A 23190-nucleotide genomic window follows, 5' to 3' on the forward strand; every position below is an offset into this window, starting at 1 on the left:
TAGCGACGTGTCGGGGTAATCACGGTTAACGCCCGGACACAACTTCAAATAGTTATTTTACAAAACCTTTTAGTGATATAGTTATATCGTATTTAATTTATCAATGTTTATTTAATCAGTAATCGATTACATAAGCATTGAAAGCGGTAATAATATCGGATTAATTTATACGAGCAAATTTGTTCTGAAATCGGGAGCGCGGACACGTCGTGGTAATCAATTTTTGACGACTTACGATTTTTTTTAAATTACTTAATTAACTATTATTAACTATCTCTGTGGTTTAACAACAAGAACCAAAGTTATACTATTAGATAAAAATATTTGTTACTAAAATATTATGATATTCGGGTACTTTTTGGCCCCGGACACGTGATTTTCTTGGCCGGTGGAATGACCCACCTACATCACGGTGAAAAGGATTTACTCAAACATCACAAGCACTAATTTAAGTTATATCACGAACAAAGGAACAGAAATAGCATCTTTTAATCACGCAATTAAAGCTGTAATCGAACTCTCACTTGCTCAGACAATGTACAGATGTAGCGACCACCATTACTCTGACGCTAACGATGCGAAATGAACCCTAACTTTAAGGAATACGACGGGTAATTGCTTCACTTTGTAGTCTATTTTTAGATCTAAAACAAGTGTTTGGTCTTAAAGTGCATGCAATAAATTCGAAACAGACCTCAGTCAAAGGAATCTGAACTGAATCAAGACCATGTAGAGTCTACTTTGCGGTTGTTTTGGGGGCATTTTAAGTAACACGCCTTTGATATTATGATGGCTGCGGCTAAATTATGACTGATGTATGGTTTGTTTGTAAGAAGTTTTGTTTCAATTATTACGACCGCGTGTAAATTACTGGAGACGGACAAAAATTAAAAGACACTGAAAATGTCACTTCAAATAATGACTTTATAAATGAAAACGGTAATAAAATGCATAGGTATGTAAAATATTCGCATAAGCATTTAGACCTACATGGTGACCATGCACATGCAGTTGCTATCCAATTACCTTACATAATTATCAGGAAGCTTTGTGGTTCGACGTGATGCTGCGGGAAGCGAACCCGCTTCCTCGACTCACCGCAACGCGACGGACCGGTACCAACGTCCGGCGCTATAGTATACAGGGTGTCTTTGCAAACAGTTGGCAAATTTTTGGAGCAACGCAGAATCTGTAAAATTGGCACACGTGGTGCGCGAAAATAAGCCTTAAAATTTTTCCTTAAAAACTTCAGATCACCCACGAACTATTTTTTTTTCTTAAAATTCCCCTATGTTCTACAGAGCTTATTAATATTTGACACCTGTTACCAAAGTCTCGCTATTTATAGTAAAATAGTAATACATAATGATTAATGATATAAAATAATAAGTAGGTACATACACATAGTTAGCTGATAATATTTATTGTGATTTTGTAAAAAATTAATTAAATTTAAACAATACAGTTAATTAATAATGTAAATGTAATTAATTAAAATGTTTTATACATAATCTTTACCAACGTAACAAAATACATTACATTCGTACTGCTGTTATAGTGATGCTGTCGTGGTAATATTTGTGTAGAAAATCCACGACCCAGGCCTTTCACCCGCCCATACCTACCTACAGCGCCCGACAGTATCGGGTTGTCGTGAGTTGCCGGTGAGCGGCGACAACTCGGAGTTGCAAATCAGTCGGGGCCGCCGCGCGCCTGTGAGCACACGCGTACGTACGGCCGGCCGAGCGTCGGCGCGCGGTTCATTGCTCCTACAGCGCTGCACACCGCTTGATAATGAAGAAGAAACGTAATACCAATAACTGCTGCGCGGAAAACTGTCGCAATAGACAGAAGGATACAATGGATTCGTTTTTCACTTTACCGACAGATCCTGAAAGGTAAGACATTTTTAATTTGTACATTTTACTCGTAATTTGTATGATAATAGCGCGCGGACGGGTCACGGGTGACTTGTCGCCGTGACTGTCTCGTCACTCGCACGGGCGCAAAGTTTCTGTGTGGTTGGTTTCTGTCACTAATGTGTGTATGGAGGTGCGCTCCATACATCGATGGACTGACGAGTGACGAAACAGTTACGGCAACAAAAGTCACTCTTGCGCGCGAGCCCTTCAGAAGTTGTGACAGTTTTTTATATCTTATTCCCAATTTTTCATGCCCTGCTATTGTAACTTAAAATGCACCAAAAACTAATATTGACATTTTAATTGTAAAATTGACTATGAATTGATATAGCCTAATAAAAACGGTTTATGTGTGATATGTAGGCTATGTAGCTCAGTTAAAATGCATGATTGATTTGATAAAAAATATGTATTAGGTAATTGACTTTGTGAAATATTTAGATGTCTCGTAGACGAAACATGTTGAAGCTGATTGTTTTTATCTGACTATTGTACAATGTTTCTGTGCAAATAAATAAATGTATTATTTTATTATTTAACTAGCGGCCGCCCGCGACTTCGTACACGTGGATCTCGTTTTACCCCCCCTTCATCTATCTTACGCGGTTCAGATTTTTTCATACAAATGTTTTTTCCCGCTAACTCCCGTTCCCGTTGGAATTTTGCAATATCCTGTTGTAACTAAGCTTTAAGTTTACTAAGGTACCTGCATGCCAAATTTCAAGCGTCTATCTTACGCGGTTTAGATTTTTCATACAAATGTTTTTTCCCGCTAACTCCCGTTCCCGTGGGAATTTTGCAATATCCTGTTGTAACTAAGCTTTAAGTTTACTGAGGTACCTGCATGCCAAATTTCAAGCGTCTAACTTAAGCGGTTTAGATTTTTCATACAAAAGGATTTTCCCGCTGATTCCCGTTCCCGTGGGAATTCCTAAGTATCCTATAACCTGCCCAGGAGTATGAAGAATAATTGTACCAAGTTTCGTTAAAATCCGTCAAGTAGTTTTTGTTTCTATAAGGAACATACAGACAGACAGACAGACAAAAATTTTACTGATTGCATTTTTGGCATCAGTATCGATCACTAATCACCCCCTGATAGTTATTTTGAAAATATATTTCATGTACAGAATTGACCTCTCTACAGATTTATTATAAGTATAGATAGCGGCAAACCGCATCAAAATCAGTTGCGTAGTTTTTTTATAGATCTAGCATACATAGGGACAGACTAGGGGAGAGGGGGGCAGCTTTGAACAATTTTCATACTTTATTGAATATCTTCCAAATTTGAACGATTTCATCATTAATTTTTTCTTCCTAGATAGAGGTTATGGTTATCACACAACAAAATAATGATGTTCTTCTTAATTATTCATGAACGCTTATTAAGATATTTAGATTTTTGCACAGACCTGTAAACGTTCAAAACTGCCCCATAGTCGGGGCAGCCTTGAACACGCCTGGGGCAGTTTTGAATTAGTATTTTTTTCAATGAAATAAAACTGAATATTTATGAATGTGTATTTTTAAAATAATTAATAAACAAAATTTTAAATGATCAGTGTCATTTGGGATCAATTTAACATGTTTATTTTATTTTACATCACTCTGTACAAAGTAACACAAAACTTAGGGATATTATTAAAAAAAAGTAAATATAAGATATATCAATTAACTAAATACTAATAAACTTTCTGTTTAATGACACATCAAAGACAAAACTGCATAATTTAAAAAATATCAATCAACTAGTAAAACTAGCTTTTGCCCGGACTTCACCCGCTTGAAATTTTATCTGTCACAGTAAAGCAATCTGCTTATTTTTTATGTAAAAACCTTCAACGAAGTATTAGAAAACTTAAGGTTTCATAATACCACTTAAAAAAGAAAATTTATAAAGTTCAAAGGTGCCCCAACCATTTCGTTCAAAGCTGCCCCATGGGTATATTTCCAGAAAAAAACATAAATTTAATAACGGAACATACTTTTATATCGCAATTTCTTATCAAATCTTCATTGAAACTATTTAAACTTCCATATAGTAAACAAACCACTCACTATTTTATAAAACTACGTCCACAAAATCCTTAGAACCAAAATAAAAAAGTGCGAAATTGGCAGTCAAAAACAAAAAACCACTTTTGCCGGTTAACCTACAGTTAGATATTAAAAATGAGATGTGACGGCTATGCGCATCAGTGCTGGCAATATAAATGCCTAAACCAGTGATTTTTAAATTCATTTGTTCTAAGCTGCCCCTGTCCAAAGCTGCCCCCCTCTCCCCTACTGGGTAGTGATAGTGATTATGATAATTTATGAATTTGAGATTGCAAATAACTGTTCAAGTTTAAATATATTTTATCTTTTTGTACCACATTATATTTGCACCATCACAAGTTCTGGTCGAGGTGGTTCCTTTGCCTTCTGTTAAGTCGAGCTCGAAAAAATATGCACAGATTTTGAAATGTCTTTCACGTAGTTTGTTATTGATATTTGTATTTATTATGTTTACGTTCCAGGAGGAGTGAATGGTTAAAACAAATTGGGAGATTAGACTTATTGAATAAACCTAGTCTAAAATCGAAAAGTTACAAAGTGTGCTCCTTGCACTTCGACCGTTCAGCGATGCGTGAAGTAATAACGCGGAAGTTACTGCCAGATGCCGTGCCCACTAAACTTCTTCCGAACCAACCCCAGTCGTGCATTCCAAATGAAAAAGAATCATGTAGAGTTTGTGACGCGTCAACACAAACCGAGGAATCGCATGTAAATACGTTATGTATAGTTAAAGTTGAGACTTTGGAAGTAGAACTGGATCAACAAGCACAAGCCGCATCAGCATCAGGTATGTCACAAAAACGGAAACTTCCTACAGAACAGACATCTGGAAAGAAATTAAGAGAAAAAATACAATTTGAGCCAGATGAAATTAAAACAGAAAACGAAACCGACACTGATTCTGACACTGCTTAACATTTCGGATTTTTGTCGATACTACGCTTCTATGACCGAGTTAATAAATGTTTCTTAAAATTATGTTATTTTATTTTACTTTGCTTGTAGTACATACCTACCTACAATCCTAACGTTTAAGCTGTGTAGGTAAGTAAATTCTGAACATAAAGGCGAAGGAGTGAAATTAATATCTACACGTCCAATACTTTCTATATTCTGTGACCATGGCGTTTGTATGTTCCTACTGTCTGTCACGAAATAAAATTTACTTCTTTAAGTACTTAACACAAAATACATTAATGCAGAACTCCTTTAATATCATATTTTACTCTCGATTACAATAAATTTTCCATGAAAAAAGTTAAGGTAAGTACAGACGTATCTTTAGTATGTAGATGTATTTCTAATAGGTGCTACAAAAATGTGCTGTCAACTGAAAATAATGTGTAACTTAAGTGTTTGTATTATAATAACACACAAAGTCTCATACAGAAAAATACTACAAATACAAATAACTGCTCTCGTAAGTTCATCCCAAACTAATTTAAGTAAGTAATTATTAAGACTTACCAAACAATTTCGTAGGTCCGCCTTTTCTAGAGCATCTCAACTTTTTAAGGCTTTCATAATTCCTTCAAAAGTACTATCCAAGGCTCTTAGCAGCAAACGAAATTAATTAGTTTCCCCCAGAAAGGAAATATAATCAGGCTAATGCCTATTCGGGGGCCCAAAAAACAAACTAACTGTATTACGGATGCCCGCATTTATTTATATCCTCGCAGCGGACAGGGAGAGTTCCCAGGCCTGGGTTCCGTGGACCAGCAGAAAGGTTTCTTGATTATTCGTTGAAAGTGACGCATATATGTTTTAGAAACTTGATCTTCACTGGTTAAGTTATTACTGACGACCAAGCTGGAGTTACAACGGTGGGAATAGTTCCGCACTGTATGTTTTAGTTAGATAATAGGATTTATTAGATCCGGAGTTTTTAGGTGCGAAGTCCAGGTAATGCACACTTTAGTTCTTTTTTTTTTTTTTTTTTTATGTGATAGGAGGCAAACGAGCAGACGGATCACCTGATGGTAAGCAATTGCCGTCGCCCATGTACACCCGCAACATCAGTGAAGTCACAAGTGCGCTGCCAACCTTTTAAATCCCATTCCCCCCCAATTGGGCCTCCGGTATCCTCACTCACTCGGCGAAACACAGCGCAAGCGCTGCTTCACGCCGGTTTTTTGTGAGGCCGTGGTATCACTCCGGTCGAGCCGGCCCATTCATGCCGAAGCGTGGCTCTCCCACGGATTCCACGAGTTCATATCTAAACCAGTAACTTACGGTTAAACTTTGGCGAATGATAAAACGCCGGCTTGTTTGGACAATGTAGCGGCAGATTAAATCTGATACCAGGGTTAAGGAATAAATTTTAATTAACTACGACAGAACTTTCGCTCAAACTGACTCTCACCCTTGGCGCTGGCAAACAACACTGAAAGTTTCCCGCAAAGGTTTTATTATCTGGATCGATCCTTGGCCTAGGCAGAGGCTGTAATTACGCCATAGACAAAGAGAATTAGAACCCTCCACCGTTTTTACGAGCAAAAAATACTTAATTGCTTCGGACACTTTGGATCAGCAAACGTATTCTTGAAGTATTCCAACTGTGCAAATTCCTAAACATGAAATACAGTGAGAATTTTTTTAATATTCTATGTAAATAATATTGCCCTAATATTTTGAAAAACATTTCTAATTAAGTACAAGATTTTTAAATGAATACTTATTAATATTCATATGAATAAAGAAAATGAGGATTATTTTTTAATTTGATACTATTTCGCATTAGCAAACGCCCCTATACAATTGTTAAAATTTTCCCTTTGAAGCGAAAGCATTGTAAAGCCGCTTCATAGAAATTTAATTTGGAAACTTGTCAATCTCGAATGTTTATTGTACGAAGTTTCGGCAAACATTTCGTAGATGTTGGGAATAATTCACAATTGAAAATGGATGATGTTAACAGACAGTTCTAGGTTTTGTATTTAATTTATTTTGATATTTGTAAGAAAGCATAAATTGATTAAATTAACGTTCTACGCGTTTACATTACGAGTGTTACTGAAATCTATCGTATCGTTTTACATTTTCACACCTAAAATTTTGAGAGGACCAAGATTTGACCTCGGAGATGGCTATTTTAAGAACTAGGACCTAGGTCGAAATAGGAATTAATTAAGGTTTATATTATCATATCTTTGTTAAAACTAATTAGGTAATCTTAATTAATTGAATTAAGTATGGCGCTATCCTCTGAAACTCTTATTATCATCAAGCAGATATGGTATCAACACTAATTTCATTAATTCTGAATTTCATTAATTGTCACTATACCTACTATTAAGTAACATAATTTACGATATTATATGAAACGTTTTCGCTGAAAAACATCGACTGCTTCAAGTGTGGTAGGTATTGAAATTCTGATCTACGTCACTACTTTTATACTTATAGCTATTTTGTTTGTTTGAGCAAAAGTAGAGAAGAGACGCGTGCGTGTGACATTTCTCAATGACGCGTGTCATTCGCTACCGGATGTGACGGCGTGAATCTGCCTGTTCAATTCACACTGAGCACCTTAAATTGGGTGTGGTTGGCTTTTGAAAATATGGTAGGTAAGGAGGATGGCACATCAAGTTACACTGTTACATCTAATTAGTAACTAGTATCTACGTAGGTGTTATTCCACCAAATATTTATGGCGATACAGGGTCACACATTCTCTGTACAATCTATGACTTGTTTTTTGTTTAAAGAAAAGAACTAAAAACCACTTCAATTTATGATTTAGTTCTTTGAATTCCGTTACAAAGTCCGTCCGGAAATGATAAATATTCTTTTGATTAGCGGTTCCCCAATTTTCAGTAAAAATTATGTAAATTACATTATTGTTATCGTACAGTTGAGGGAACAATCACTCAGTTTCCCTGAAATGATAACAACTTTCCTTGTTTTCACATTGACACTATTATTTGTTGAGTCAATTGATATAATGATCATTGTATATTGATTAAAAGTAATTTCTCGGAAACCAGAAACGTTTTAGGTCCTAAAACTTACATCAAAATTGGTTCAGTTACGGTTGGTTGAGGAGTGAAAAAGTCACAAAAATCATCTTTTTTTAAAATTTATCTTTAAGTCATTAACTTACTCGTAGATTAAGTTCAAAACCAGCGCCCAAAGTGGGAGAAAATCTCTGCGACGCTCATTATTATAATGTTTCTCATTAGAGGGCAATAACTCAGCAATAATTCCCGTCCTGCTGCATTTTAATTTCCTCCGTCTCAAAGCGCTAATTGTCTCTTTAGGCAATATTCAATGAGCCATTTTTCTTCATTATCGCCGATTGTTGTGAATTATTTCATCCACTCGTAGCGTGTACGAATAATTATTGAGTCTGGTTTAAAAAAAAGGAATTTAAATGAGACCCATGTCGTCTATTATCGTTGAAATAGATCTTTAATTTAAACGGTGAATCGTTCTATTTTGCAGTATGAATGAACATGGCAAGAGATATTCATTTTTATAGTAATTAAAAAACTCACCAGAGAGAAGGCAGGAAGGGTGTAGGTACCTAAGTATAATTAGATTGTCTATGCTGGAGTTAGTTTGCACTAAAGATTGCCTGAGAGTAAAAGCAATTAATTGGGCTAGTTACACGTTAAAATATCAGAGGAAGTTATAAATCAAAATATATTTGCAAGATGATTAAGTTGGGTAAAAAACAATTAAGAATCTTTCAGCAGTTCGCGTGAATCACGTTTTTCTCCAAAAAACAATGTCTACGTGATGTGCATCATTGTTTGCGATGAGGTAACAACAAAGTCATATATTATAACAAATATTTAACACGATAACAGAAGGTATCGCCTGATCTGCTGGTCAGTCACCTTTAGATTGCGTTATCAATGATAACGTGATAAGATGATAACGAACTGTTTGACTTTGAGGAAGCTGAACATGATCAAATGTTAATTCTTTAAGAACCATATCATGATTAATAACACGAAAAAGTCCATTTTCCAACACATAAAAACCAGAGAAATTAAACCTTGTTACGATTCTCAGTTTTTATAGTCTGACTGATATCAAAGTAATATTTATTTATTAACGTCGTTAATTTATAAATCAAGAATTTTTAACTGATATCCATTAATGAAATGGGTTCTTAGAATGAAAATCTAGAATCTGCCTTTAGACTTTGATAGAGTCTGAAACTTATTAAACTTTTAGTACTATTTGTCGTCATATTACACTCATAGTGTATAAAATTCTTGGCATTTTGTGGGGGAAGCCTTTGTCCAGCAGTGGACGTCATTTGGCTGAAACGTACGAACGAATGAGGTGTATAAAACAGCTAAATAATAATTTGATGGAGCTCTTTCGTTCATTTGTGTAGTAACTTTTTATGAATACAAAAATAATCTGGCATAGTTTCAAAAACATATTTTAACAACACGACCGTAGAGGCGTGTCTGAAAAGTCAAAAGCATATGGCACGTACAGAACCTATTTGTTATTCTTAAGCTTAACTTAAACAATTCTGTTCTGACTTGCTATTTTTACCCTCAAGTCGTAACTGAAGCTATATGAAGAGGGTAAGGGGTAAACTAGGGTAGGGGGTAAACATCCCCGTTTACACAGGACCGCGGCTCGTCTTAGGATGTTGGTTTTAGACAAAAGAACGAGATAAGCATGGAAGCAAGACAAGTTCAGTTGAGAATGACAACTTGTATGAATACTGGAAACTAGAGAACTGTAAAAATTGATTGTGTACTTCTAAAATCACCATAATGCTATTAATTCTTAGCTGTTTCTGCTGGATTTATTCTGGAATTCGAAATCAAAAACTGGGTAAATAAATACTTAAAAGAACAGACCAAGGGCAAGCTTGTAATAAAGTTTTTATAGTTATCGGTCTAAGTCTAAAGCATCTTCTATACTTCTCTCGCTACTTGTTTCAGTTAGTTTTGTCTTAATATTGAGTTAAGAGGATACAACAACAGACTTATTTTGGAAGTAGTTTAGAGGCCCTAAGTTGGAGCGGTGGAGCGAATAGAAGTTCAGTAATTTCGTATTTAATCTTGTATTTTGAGCTAAACAATGGGTTAAATGATGTAAAACATGTACAAGCTTTGTGTAACATAACGAAAAACCAATCTACATGTTTGAGCCACGCGAGACTCAGAAATATTGTTGCTTAAGTTGGTAGGTAATAAAAATTTACATAGGCTGAAAGTATTCTCTACCAGTGATAGTCAAAAGATCTAGTATTGTATTCTTCTCTGAAAGGGTTAAAAATACGAGCACGTTGCGTTATGTCTATTGTTTTAAAATTTCTCACGTAAGAAGTAAATCTGTCTTTCAGCCAGTTCATACTGAACCTGTATGTTTTTATAAAGTAATCAATTTTAAAAATCCTTTCTAGAAATTGAAATTTTCCTGCCTTCGGAGAATCAACGCGGTGTGTTATTTTATCTCGAGCAGCGCAGGAGTGGCAGCCTCACAGCTGTTCAAACGCGATAACAGATGTTCACCAGAACTGATAATAATATGATAGTTTACATGGAATTTCAGACCGAAGAAACATTTTCAACGCCTAAAAATGATGTCTATAAGAAGTTCTTAATAAAATAAAGAGTTATGCATCGGAGTGTTTTTTAGTTTGGCAACTACGAGTACCTACTTTCAGAGACACTTTTTTGTAGGCTTTAAGCATAAAAACTACTGTATCGATTCTTCTATAATACCGTTTTTACCAAAAGAAAGTTTATTCGTTAACATATTGCGCATCAAATCATAGCAATTAACCCCTCCCTTGCCGCATCACGCCAAAACTAGCTAACAGCCGGGTTCCAAAATTAACAGAGATAGAAAATACATATGCAAATACTATTAATTTACATACAAACTCTTTCATTCTGTTTAACAATGCTGCATCAAACCGGTTGGGGATATAACTAAATACACATAGTGCGATAACCAAACGTTTGTGTTAACTGAGATTGTATCTTATTTATTAGCGTAGAGAGTTGAAAAGAGGTTGGGTTTGTCGAACAAAGATGGCGGATAAGGCTTGATGGATGTACTTGTTTGTGATGATAACCTGCGTTTTATAGGGGTCCGCGGCCATTAAGTGATACCTAAACGATTGTTTCACAATAGTTACTTTAAGCTTCATAAGTTTATGATAGATAGAGAGTCTTATTTTACAGTCGACAACAGATTTTAAAGGTAGCTTTTTTTGCAAAATAGCAGTAATTAAAGTAACATAATATGCTACAGTTTATCTTGGTGTGTGTTAGCAGTACAATTGTTATCTAAAAATAGTTATGCACAGAAAAATTAAGTATAAGCCTCTTACAAGATCGGCTTATATTAGGACTAGGTAATTTCTGTCCAATTAGCACAGTATTATGTATTTGTTTCGTTTTACGTCAAAATCGGCTTAGCCGTGGCTTTGACACTTAATTAGAAATAAAAACAAACGTAGGTGCTTAGTCGTAACATAAAACATTTATGATATATTCTACAGAACCCGTTTTAGTTTTGGACTCAATCTTGACATATTTTTCCTTTAATGTATCACTTATCTCTTAGACACGCGTGTTAGCGGTGATCTGATTACAAGCGCGATAGCACTGGATCTTCAACCTTATTGCCCACACAATAAAGACCACCGCAGTTGCTATGTGCACTGATAGGCAGATAAGCGGGCAAGGTCAATGCTTAGAACAGAGAAAACGTTGTTTTGTATACCCATTTACGTATTATACAACGGGAATGTAGATAAGATTGAATGTATATTTTTAGTTTAACAGTCGAAATAAATGTGTATAAAGTAATAAAATTATACATCTACATTTCATTTCTATAAAACAATATTATTTTTTATTACCATACGCCACACACGGAGCGTCTTTATTATTTTGTTACTAACGACTCAGATTTCAGAAATCAGGGGAAATTGTACCGAAAATAAGCACATTGTTTCTTGGTTATCTTTCTTTTTGTATAATAAGCCCTGTTGCCAGGCACTCCGGGAAAACGCCTCCCCCCGGGAATAAGGCCCCGGGAGGACGTCCCTCTTTGTGTGAAGTGAGCAGTTTTGACACTTTTGGACGATTTTATAAAAGAAAATGCTGAATTATTTCGTGACTTACCTGATAGTGAAGTGGCTGGCCTATTTCACTAGTTTGAAATACATATTTATTTGAAGGTTTTTATACTAATTTACATACTCGTACCTATGTAAATTTCGTTTGTACTCAAATAGACAGTTAAGAAACATTATAGCACAAACAGCTCACTAACAAGACATTTTATCATATTCATAATCGGTGTTGAAATTCTGATGTTTCTATTCTGGTGACATATTCTCTCATCTATGATTTGATTTTATAAAGTGCCTAATGAAATTCATTATTAATAACAATATTTTATTACACATTATTAAAAACTCTTCACAATTTCGCAGAAATTCTTAGCCGAAATGCCTTGTTTTATATCCCGTTTAATCCTACTGACAAAATTATATGCTTAGATGCCTGATAAATTGGAGTCATAATTCGAAGTTAAGAGCGAAAAGAATATCCTTCCCCGAAAATACAGGCTTAAAAATCCAAAAGCCTTCAAACATCCAGGATCCGAAATTGGTGTGTAGCCTGAATCAGCACAACCAGGCTGGCTGGAGCCCTCGCACCCTGGAGAATAGCTCCAAAGAGCTGACTTTCTTTGATGAGGCCAGCTCAACTTAAGGTGGGCGCTTGCCGCGTATGATTGATATGGGATATGATTCAGTCGAACAGCTGTGTATTTAGGGTAGGGAGGATGTGTCGGCAAAATTGTCGATAAATAAAAAATTACTGGTCTAGATTTTCTTCTTGAAAAATTCAACTGTCTTTTTTCGTTTTTTTTTGTTTTTTTTTTTTTGTGAAAATCAACATTTGTCTGGTTTTTGTCATGATTTAAATGAAGTCGCTGATGTATCTAATACCTATCTTAATATTTGGATAAACTGATCACGCTCGTATTATTCTGTAAGCACTAAGCAACTGCGTGACCCTTCTAATCGTAGCTATCGTTTTAAATTTAAATTACAGTTTAATTAGTAGTAGAAAATTAGAGCGACAAAAACAAAATCGCGATGACGAATTCCATCGCAATGAATGAATGTTATGGGCAGTTTAAAACAATTTCCTAAAACATCAATGAAATATATCGATAAGTTTTCCATAAATCCCCCATCCCTACCCCAGAAGAGTAATTTGAGAGGCTTCGCGTGTGAAATGGGTATTTGGGTGTTCATCATTGTCTCTCAAGTCATCCTGTAACGCCGCGCGTTTGTACGTGAAATAATTAAGTTCGCACATTACTTTACTTGTAAAGGGCAATTACTCCTATCTAATTTATTATTTACATTGACTTTTTATTGTCAATGACTAGAAAAAAGTAAAAATGTATAACACATTTTACCTGTAATTATTTATATTTAGCCTAAAGATTTGCTTCCTGCTTCCTACTATTCTGCATTGTGTCACAAAATGATATTTATTTCAAAAAATATTTTATTACTCTTGATTTAGGAGTGAAACCTTATGCTTTTGGATTCGGATTGATTGGATCTTTTAGTGAAAGTCCTATTAATTGCATTATTTATGTCCATATCTATCGAAATAGCTTTTCAATTCTCTCATAGGCGTATTTTATTTTCTCTATCACCAAACATGGTCATTTAGGAAATTAATAATATAAAAGAAATTCTATTAAAACTCTCATTATACGAAACAATAATTGGAATAACCGTTCAGATTTGCAAATGGATGACGTCACAGAACCAGGCTTTATTTAAAACATCGCATTTGCATCTCAAAGATAATGAGGACTTCCCAATAGGCGATTCAAGCATTAAGCCAGTGACGTCACAGCGCGGGCAGGTGGAGTATACTTTACTCCCGCATTTTAGTAATAATTCATAAAAAAATATATATGCTACTCGTTGGACCGACGATCTGGTGAAGGTAGCGGGAAGCACCTGGAATCCTGGATGCGGGCCGTGCATACCGGTATAAAGTAGTTGTTGAGCTTCTTTCGGTTGGAACGAAAGAAAAGAAGGGTAGTATTAATGTTAAAGTTTTTAAAATCTTAATTCACCTATGCTTCTAATATAGGTTACTGAAATTCTTTATTACAACATTACGATTAGGTCCTAGTACCCAGTACCCACTGCGTACGACTTGATTGTGGCGACATTAATAAATTCAAAATGAATATTTTATACGTAAAGCCTTTGGTTATGAAAATTTTAAGTAAAAGTTTGGTTGTTAAACTCCTTATTTATTTCATATTCATGCTAATGTGTATTTACATAAAGCTTAATTTAAATGAATTGAATATTGACTTAATCAGTATTAACGTATTCCAAAAGCTGTGCTAAATTAATGCGAGGATTTTAGCCGCTCCCATAACTAATGTTCTTCATAATAACTACAACGCCCTCATCATGGTCGATCGATAACATTATAATTTGATTTTGACAAAAAAAAATATGATTCTTATTAACTTTAAAACCAGAATCGTAAAAGCTCGAGTTTTCGTTTTTTTTATTACATGTGAACAAAATGTGGAAAAGGAATTGCTTGGTGGGCCTTTCTCCAACAGTGGACGTCATTTGGCTGAAACGAAGACGAACTGGATGCAATCCTGAACCCATCGACTGATTTAGACACAGAGCTACCGAGAATTTGGAATTATAAATATGTAAAAGTTAAAAGTAATTTTAATTTTCAGTGTTTTTATCGACGTATTCACAACCCTACACATGGTAACCATTAAAAATTAACCAACACCATAATTAATTCGTTTACTATTCACACAAAAGTAAACGAGTTAATTAGAGTGGATAGATTTTTATTGTTTGAGGAATTAACAAAGGGCAATCCTACTTAGTTATTAATTAAAACAACTATCACTTGTTTTATTGTGTTATTTTACGTCATTGTCAATGTTCTATGGTTTACTGTACAGTGCGCACCACATTGGCCTATATTTTTGTTGCAAAATGACACCTATTACAATGGCTGATGATTTAATGAATGTGCCGCCATCCGTGTAATAAAGAGTATCTATCTATTACTTTCCAAAGATGGGCGTCAGATACGACATCCTGACGTCACGGCGTGCGCCCGAACAAAGGACGTGCAAGTTTGATAATTCGATTTTCATTCAACACCGAGATTGTATCGCGAGGGGAGTGGTCGGGTATTGTGCCCAAATCTATTACCAGTAATTTGTGGTATTGCAAGAATATTTATTTATTTTATCTGAAAATTAAGCTCCCCGTAATAAAGCCTTCAAATAAAACATTTGGTAAGTTTTTTGACAGACGGCCATTTTAATAACTGCAGGCTTTTATAATTACGAGTATAAGGAATGAAAGTTTAAATGAATAAAAATAAATTGTTTTAGTTTACTTCATGAGCCGGGTGATGAGAACATAGTTGGCTTTATAGGTATTATGTCATTTATCATAATATTTTTTCCCATTTTTGAATACCTATTATAATTAACAAAATAGAATAAGTAATGAAAAACTTTCCAACTTTCAGCTCGTTCCAAAATAACATAAAATCACAAACTTTGACCGTAAAAAAACAAAAGTCAACTTTGAAGAGGTTTCCAAATTTACTTTTGGGTCCCAAAATAAAAAGGTGACCTCTGTCGCCGCGTAACTCGTCAGCTGTTTTTTTACTCGCACACAATTTTCTTTTGTCTTTTTCACACTCGGCTGAGCGAGAAAGGGACGGGTTGATTTGTTTAGATTACACATGCCCTTTTATGTTGGGATTCGAACCTGCTATTGTGACCGTGGAACTGTTAAGACGAATATTTTTTGTAAATTCTACGTTACGATGGAGAGTCGTTTTTATATGAAATCGTGCAAGTGCGTGCGCGAGCGCAAAAAATCTTTTTATTATCAAATCACACAATTTCGAATCCGTTTCCAAAAAAATATCCACAAAACACCAATCAAGATTGTTGATAGCTTTATTCAACCTGTTAAGTATACGATCTTTTTACTGGTTTGATATTTATAGAAACTTAGTATTCAAGCAAGGGACATGGATATAAAGGGTACGCTTTAAATTAATATCGAAATAATAAAAATAATCATTTAGCATAATTATCTACCCACAGTCCAAGTTACAGTTTTATGCTCGTATAATCTGGCATAATTTTGACGTTTCAAACAGGCCGTAGTAGATTTTTTTATTATGCTCGTGTAGCGAGCGTAGTAATCTCGTTTTAAATTAACTCCACGGTCGAATTGAGCTTAGGGCCGAAACACACTTGCGACTATTTCTAGGACGATAATTTATAAATCGTTCCGCAAGTATCAAGAACATATTAAAACTTGTGATTACGCTGTACTTATTATAAAAATTAACTAAGTAGATTTGAACAATCTAGACTTAACAAACGCCAGCGCAGCGAATAGGTCATGTAGACTTTTGTAGACAATCTATGATATCGATTCAATAAGTGGTAGGTATATGGTAGAGCTAGAGAGGTTTGGAGCATAGCGAAGCGAAAACAAGGAAACAGTATCGTTAGTTGAGAGACTTTTAAGCAGCTCGTCTGCCCAGGCCCTTAGTAGGTAGACACTACACTATCCTGTTTACGATCAGCATATTAACCATTACGAGAGACGACCTAGTTTGATATTTTTAGAGGCAATGATAACACTTCACACGCACATTTGTTTTGTTTAACATGACAAATATTATGGGAGTGCAAAATTATGGGTACTTTGTGTCATAGGGATATTTATGTGCGGCTTTATGGGTCGTGTTTGAGCCATGTTTAATGTTTTACACAAACAGACAGATGGATGGCTTTGACACAGTATGTACGCAGGATTTTGTCTCGTAGATGTCCTTGAGTAACTACGGGTGCTCGGTACATCTTAAGTGGTTGTGTACTTACTTACAAGACAAAAATTAGTTATCTAGCTAAATTGAAAAAAGTTCATAAATGCTGTCTATTAAATGTTTTTCACTTCATACACTTAACATTGCTGAACAAGGTAACAAAACAACTTTTTGCTTAACAAAGCTATCTCTGTCCAAAAATTAAGACGTCCAAGCAGAATAATTTTAAAGTGAACAATCAATCCATCAGCGTCGTGACTCTACATTTCCATAGACAATCACGCTCCGAGTATATTTAATCAGAGACAAAAAACCACAACCAACAAAGAGTTATCTAAGCGTGGACAAAAACTAAACCAGTTTGACCAAGGGCACCCATGTTGTAGCGCAAAAATGCTTGAGAGTAGAATAAAAAGATAATGGTTTTATGCCATGTTTTGGACTTTTGGGGCGTTAGTGTTCCGTACGTATAGGCCCTTGAAGGTTTCTGATACATAGAAGATTCGTTTTTTTTATATTTGACATACAAAACTGGTTAGAGTCATGATTTTTGAGCCAAAACTAACTTAGGAGATTTTTTTATGAGAAAGTGTACTTTATACTCGTAAAAGGAAGAAGCTTTTTTTCTGATACGATAGCTAGAGACCGGATGGGAACCGTGGGTTGGTAGAGTGCACATTCTTAATAGCTCTCAGAGACTTCATTACTCAATATAGAAATCAATAGATTTCAGAATCTATTGATTTCTGCATTAAAAGAAGAGCGTTCGCCCAGCTATCGAGAGGTTTTTAGTTCAAGACTCATTTGAGCTTTTTTCAAGTGAAAAAACATGTCCTAATACGTAAGTATGCAACTTAATTTATGCGCAAAATCTAATTTCGTAACCATATCTCTAAACTCAATACTGCTGACCTCAATACGTTTCTCCATAACGTTCTAGCAAAAGCACATCGTTTATTTTCGGCCGTAACTACGAATCGTTAATTGGGCGTTTTGAAGGCTAAGGGCTCGTCCACACAAGAGATGTTTCGACTTGTTGAATTATTTTAAGAATTTGGCCGAAAAAACGGACGGACACGCTCATCAGATACGAGACCAAAAGGGTTATTTGAAAGATCGTATCTTACTACGCAGCTACGTGGCTTTACAAAAATGGTTTTCTCTACAAAGTAAAACTTGGAAAGTTTTGTATTCGGAATTGAGCTTACAGTCTAGATGACGTGCAACCGTTTTTCTATCCGTTTGATGAAACTGTGTGAATCCAACACACTGTTAAATTATCAATGTATCATAAATATTGGTCGTACGTATTCTAAGATTATTGAACTCAGTCTTAGATTTAATTCCATTCTTTGTTTAAATTTTAAAGTTTACCAATACCATGCGTCATTCCGTTCCTAACTGTACATTTATACTTGATTGATTGTTGTTTCATAATGCTACGACATTAATATTTGTCAGAAATCATAAATCAGTATCTAAAATGACAAAGTTAAAAGGTGCCCTGCGTAACACGGTAGCTAAGAGCGCTATCAGTCTGCATCTACCTTTAGACAATAAAGCCGTGTTAACACAGTCGCCAAACCGGTTCGGAGCACATGGTTATAATTTTAGACTGGTTTCGTTTTTATTACAGTAAACTTGGGCAAACGTGAGCGAAGGAAACGTGATAAAAGCTCTTTTTGTTAACAAAGAGTTTTGTACACTCTTGGATGCTTTGATAATGTCAAAGTAGCTCTAGGAATACTAATAATGGGTAGCTATATCTATTTGTCTATAATTGTCTATAATCTACTTAAATGAATAAAATTCTAATTGAAATACTATCTAATCTTATTTTATGACAATCGATATTAAGCTGAGTGAGACAGCTGGAACATAATCATTGTTTTTCTTTGATAGTGGGTACAGTAGTACCTATTATCAGAGCTTTAAATTGAAAATTAAGGAATAAAATGTTTCTAAAAGCTTCGAAAAATTCTAAAACAATATTTTCATGTAACGCTAAAACTTGATTTGCTGTTTTATTAAACAGTTAGGTACTACTTTATTTTGTACACACGGAAAGCAAAGTAATTCTTTAAGAAAACATTGTACTATTTATTACTTGAAAATAGTATTAATAATATCGGTAATAATATATCCGGATAAACGTACAAAAGAACAGAAAAACATAGTTACCGACTTCGCGAAATGTCCAACAAAAAGCTTTAAAGAAATCGAAAAGAACTGTCGTATTATTCCAAGCACGTAAAACACATTAGAAACTGTGAACAGATTTGCTTCACTTTTAAATATCCGTTCCACTTTTTTCAGACATTTTATTTATTGAACAGACCATTAATTTGACTACAAAAAAACTCATTAGATTTTTTTCGGTAGTGACTAATGAAAAGATTTTTGATTTAAAGATCCTCTAGCTTTGTTCAGAAAAAAAGTATTTATTACCCAATATTAACCTTTATGGTCTTACAGAGATCGGTCGTAAAATTTGGGCTAAATCGGTCCCTTGGACCTGGAGTTTGAGAAAAAATACGTAACTTGACACGTTTGCTGCGTATGGGACAAAAACGTGGTCTTTTTGTCCCACATGCCTTGGATACGGGCCCACTGAATTTAGGATATGGGTATCATCGACTGAATATAATTTTGCATTTGACGTGTTAACCCTTTCATAAATCAGACTGTTTTATTGATCGTCAATGTCAGATAAGATTTAGTAGTTGTGAAAAAAGTGGTTTTGTAATGAGAGATTTGAAATAAATAGAGTTTATTGCATCGTTGGACTATTATTTATGTCGAGCTTAATATTTTGAGTCATTACACAAATAGCTGGAATAAAGTGACAAGATATCACCATCACATTGTACTACTGTGTGTTATAAGACACTGACACAGTGAATATTCACTACTTTGTCCCCAGTCTTACTTACCATACGTGTAGAACCAACCCGATGTATTTTTTGGAATTGTAACTTGAACACGAAACCAACGACTCGGCTTTAACTAATTCAGCGAGATTTATCTGTATAAATTACCGAGTTACAGATCCCGAAACTAGCATGACAATGGAAATGTGATCTCATTCACATGGAACAAGTTTCGTTTGATTGGCCCCATGGAAATTCGGGTACATTTAAGTACATACTGCGGGGGTATTCAAATTGAATCGATTAGAGCCACATGCGGTCCCGGGTGCTTCAGACCAGTGGGTCTGAGAATGCAGCGGTCAGGTCCGACACATGAAGGGTTAAATTTGAATCTCAATCACTTTGAGCACTTTTGAAATGACGTCACAAGTGAGGGCTTAAAATTTCTGGGCAATACAGTATTGTTTATTTGAGTAAATGCGTGTATTCAATATTGTATACCGAACAAAGGTCCTTCAGGAATTTATAACGAAAAATAGTTTTATTGCTTTTGGGGGGCTGAAACTAAATATACTCGTACTTATAACCAGAAATATTATTTATTATTTTAATTATGAAGTCGTGCACCACATTCCAGAAAGGGCATTTTTACTGGGAGTTCCTCTAGTCTTATTATATGAATTAATTTCATTAATTTATTGTTTTTGGGGTAGTAGTCACAGATTAGAGAGTATGTCTAAAGACAGATAGGAAACGGCCCTAGTATTGGTTAAACGATAAACAAACTGGTACCGAGCTAGATTGTCCAGTAGGTGGCGCTGAATACAATATGGCGTCTGCCGCCCACAGATTAAATATACCTGTCATACTTTTTTATGATCCGTTCCTTTTCATGTATTGCGGTTAAAAATAAAACTATTGAAGTATCAAATGAAACTTTATTGATGAAATATAACATGAAATATTTTGTTTACGAAAATCAATAAGCATTAAAACTATTGGATTTTAAAAGATTACAGTTACTGTTGTGATTACAGTAGGTACATTGTTTTAGTTTTTACATAATGTACTCACGGCTTGACATTTGTATGTAACTCATACAAAATAAGTTGCGTTATGACTTATAGTAAAATAGTTTTTAATGTTCTCCATAAATTCACACGTTCACTCTCACTTTGGTTCTGTCCAATCCAATAGCCACTGTAAGCAGGCCAGATCTACACGTTTCACACCACCTGTAAAATATATGAAATATTTGTAAATTAAGAGCAAAAAGATGCGCATGTCACCGTAAGACTGTAATCTCCTACATCATCTACATTCTACACTAATATTATAAAGAGTACAGCAGATGAACAAGTGATCTGTCTTATCTACCATACCTATCTTACTGTCTGTTTTGTTTCTAGATTTGCACTACTTTGTTAAATAAAATCAATTTACCTTGTCAAATGTGTACTTGTCAATCAATTACATGTACATTCACAGAATCTGGATTCCACCAATCTGTAATTAAATAATTAACTTTTATTTGATCCTAGTCGAAAAGCGTCAGAGGATAGTGTTACAATCATTTTGAGGGTGTTTTAAATTTTAAAGGTACTTACCAAAAATGTTCTTATCAACAGAAGTTAATATTCATCTAATACAAATCTTCCTAATTTAATGCATTTATGTCATGGCATAACTTGCAAATGAAATGAGTTCATCGTTTGTAATCAAGCATTCTTGGTCTGGTTTTATTGCTTATATAGGTTTCTTCTAAACTTATTTGAATAGGAAGTAAAGGTTGGTTCATCTGGATTTTAAGTAACAGTTGACAATAATGATCAGCACCGGTGATTCCATAGCAAGCACTTTTATTGTGATTGCAACTTAACACCTTATAAGTTCGATATTAACCTGAAACAAATAGGTACTTAGATTCACTGTATAAAACACGTTATCATCATTCACTGTGTCCTGCAATCTATGCCTGCGATGTAGGTACCTACGTGTATTGTATTTTGGGTCCAAACTCCAAAGTATGTTGTTACTCCATGAAACGATCCATATTTAGTTTCCATTGATTTAAATGGAGTTATGAATGATATTGTAATGAAGATTTAATCCTTTGTGTGGTTCAATACTTGATAAAACATGATGTTGCTGCAAGCTGCAATAACCTTTCTCGAGTGGATATCTTACTTGAGAGAAATTTCTTCTTAACAAACATCAATCCAACTGGCAATCCATGCACATGTAGTTCTTATTAATATTGATTGAGAAATTATTGATTTTAGATAAAATTTGTTTAAAGAAAAACACGTTTTTTCGATGAAAATTTTTGACTTTTTTTTTTTTAATAATGTCACAGTTGTAGACTTGTGACGGAACTAAATTGATTAAAGTGAAAATTACGACTTTGAATTAATATACTTTTAAATAAACATTTCATTTATAGAATGCAAATAGATTCAATAAAATAATTTATAAATAAAAGTTGAAGTTGTAATTCGAAAATGTTTACTAACTTGATTCCAGACACGCAAAAGACCATTGCCATTGTCGCATAAAGGACAACTATAAAAAAAGTCACTTCCTCTCGGAACTGTCAAAAAAATTCACTCTCTATGGAGCTGTCAAACTCTATGGCGTTTCCACCCCGTGGTAGTAGTGTTCCCATGGCGTTTGCTTCCTCGAAGCGTCGTTTGATTGAGGACGTCCAGCGACGAGCATCCGTCGCGGCCGCGGCAATTATTACAAGAGTCAATTTTGCTTTATGGCCCATAAAACTAGGACTCCGGTACACCGTGCTGTAACAAGCCATCAAAATATTGCATTCTCAATAGTGGTTTAATAACAAACCATCAATAGCACAACTGCAATGGTGGTCAAAAGGCTAGTAGTGCTCAAACTGTGAACTAATCTTAGGCGCAATGCTGCCGGACTTTTGTGCACCACTTCTAGAGATATGCTAAACTCATGCTTTATAATTTTTATGGCACTTTTGGGGGTCTGATCTTCACTTTTATTGTTATTCATATTTCGAACATCAAAGCTGGTTTTCAATTGTTTGTTTTTTTAGACAAGATTACAATCCGGTGTGATTGCATCCCGGTTCCCGAGTGCCCCCCGAGCCTGCCGGACTCACAGGCCATTACTCCAGCGATTCGGTACACATCTCCGGCTTTATGGCCAACCCTGGCCAGGGCTGGAACAAAGGATCTGGCCAACCTTTGCCAGAACCACAAAAGGGAGGGCGATTGTTTCAAATGAGATGGTATGAGTCATTTTAAAAAACAAAGAATATCATTGCGGTCTGTATTTTTCCCACAAAATTACAAAAAATCATTTAAAAACCCAAAAAAGATTCCAAAATTCTTGTAGGTATACATAATCTACCATAAAATCTTCAAATTTTATCATATACATAGTTGGACTTTTAGCTTAAAGGACCTGCATTTATCTGCTAGA

General features: G+C 34.9%; 1 protein-coding gene and 1 long non-coding RNA gene across 2 annotated transcripts; one reads left to right on the plus strand and one right to left on the minus strand.

The window, feature by feature from the left end:
• Window positions 1–1711: 1711 nt before the first annotated feature.
• Window positions 1712–4961, plus strand: LOC135078406 (52 kDa repressor of the inhibitor of the protein kinase-like). The gene is made up of 2 exons (XM_063972974.1): window positions 1712–1898; window positions 4445–4961. Exons 1-2 carry the CDS (start codon window positions 1795–1797, stop codon window positions 4896–4898), a joined length of 558 nt encoding a protein of 185 aa, XP_063829044.1. The 5' UTR covers window positions 1712–1794; the 3' UTR covers window positions 4899–4961.
• A 15691-nt stretch (window positions 4962–20652) lies between these two features.
• LOC135078407 (uncharacterized) lies at window positions 20653–22059 on the minus strand. The gene is made up of 4 exons (XR_010258593.1): window positions 21729–22059; window positions 21342–21636; window positions 21178–21240; window positions 20653–20969 (listed from the first exon to the last, which is right to left on the minus strand). It is a non-coding gene; the product is annotated as an uncharacterized LOC135078407 (long non-coding RNA).
• Between the last annotated feature and the right edge of the window lie 1131 nt (window positions 22060–23190).

The sequence above is a fragment of the Ostrinia nubilalis genome, chromosome 15, assembly GCF_963855985.1.
Source record: "Ostrinia nubilalis chromosome 15, ilOstNubi1.1, whole genome shotgun sequence".
NCBI lineage: Eukaryota > Metazoa > Arthropoda > Insecta > Lepidoptera > Crambidae > Ostrinia > Ostrinia nubilalis.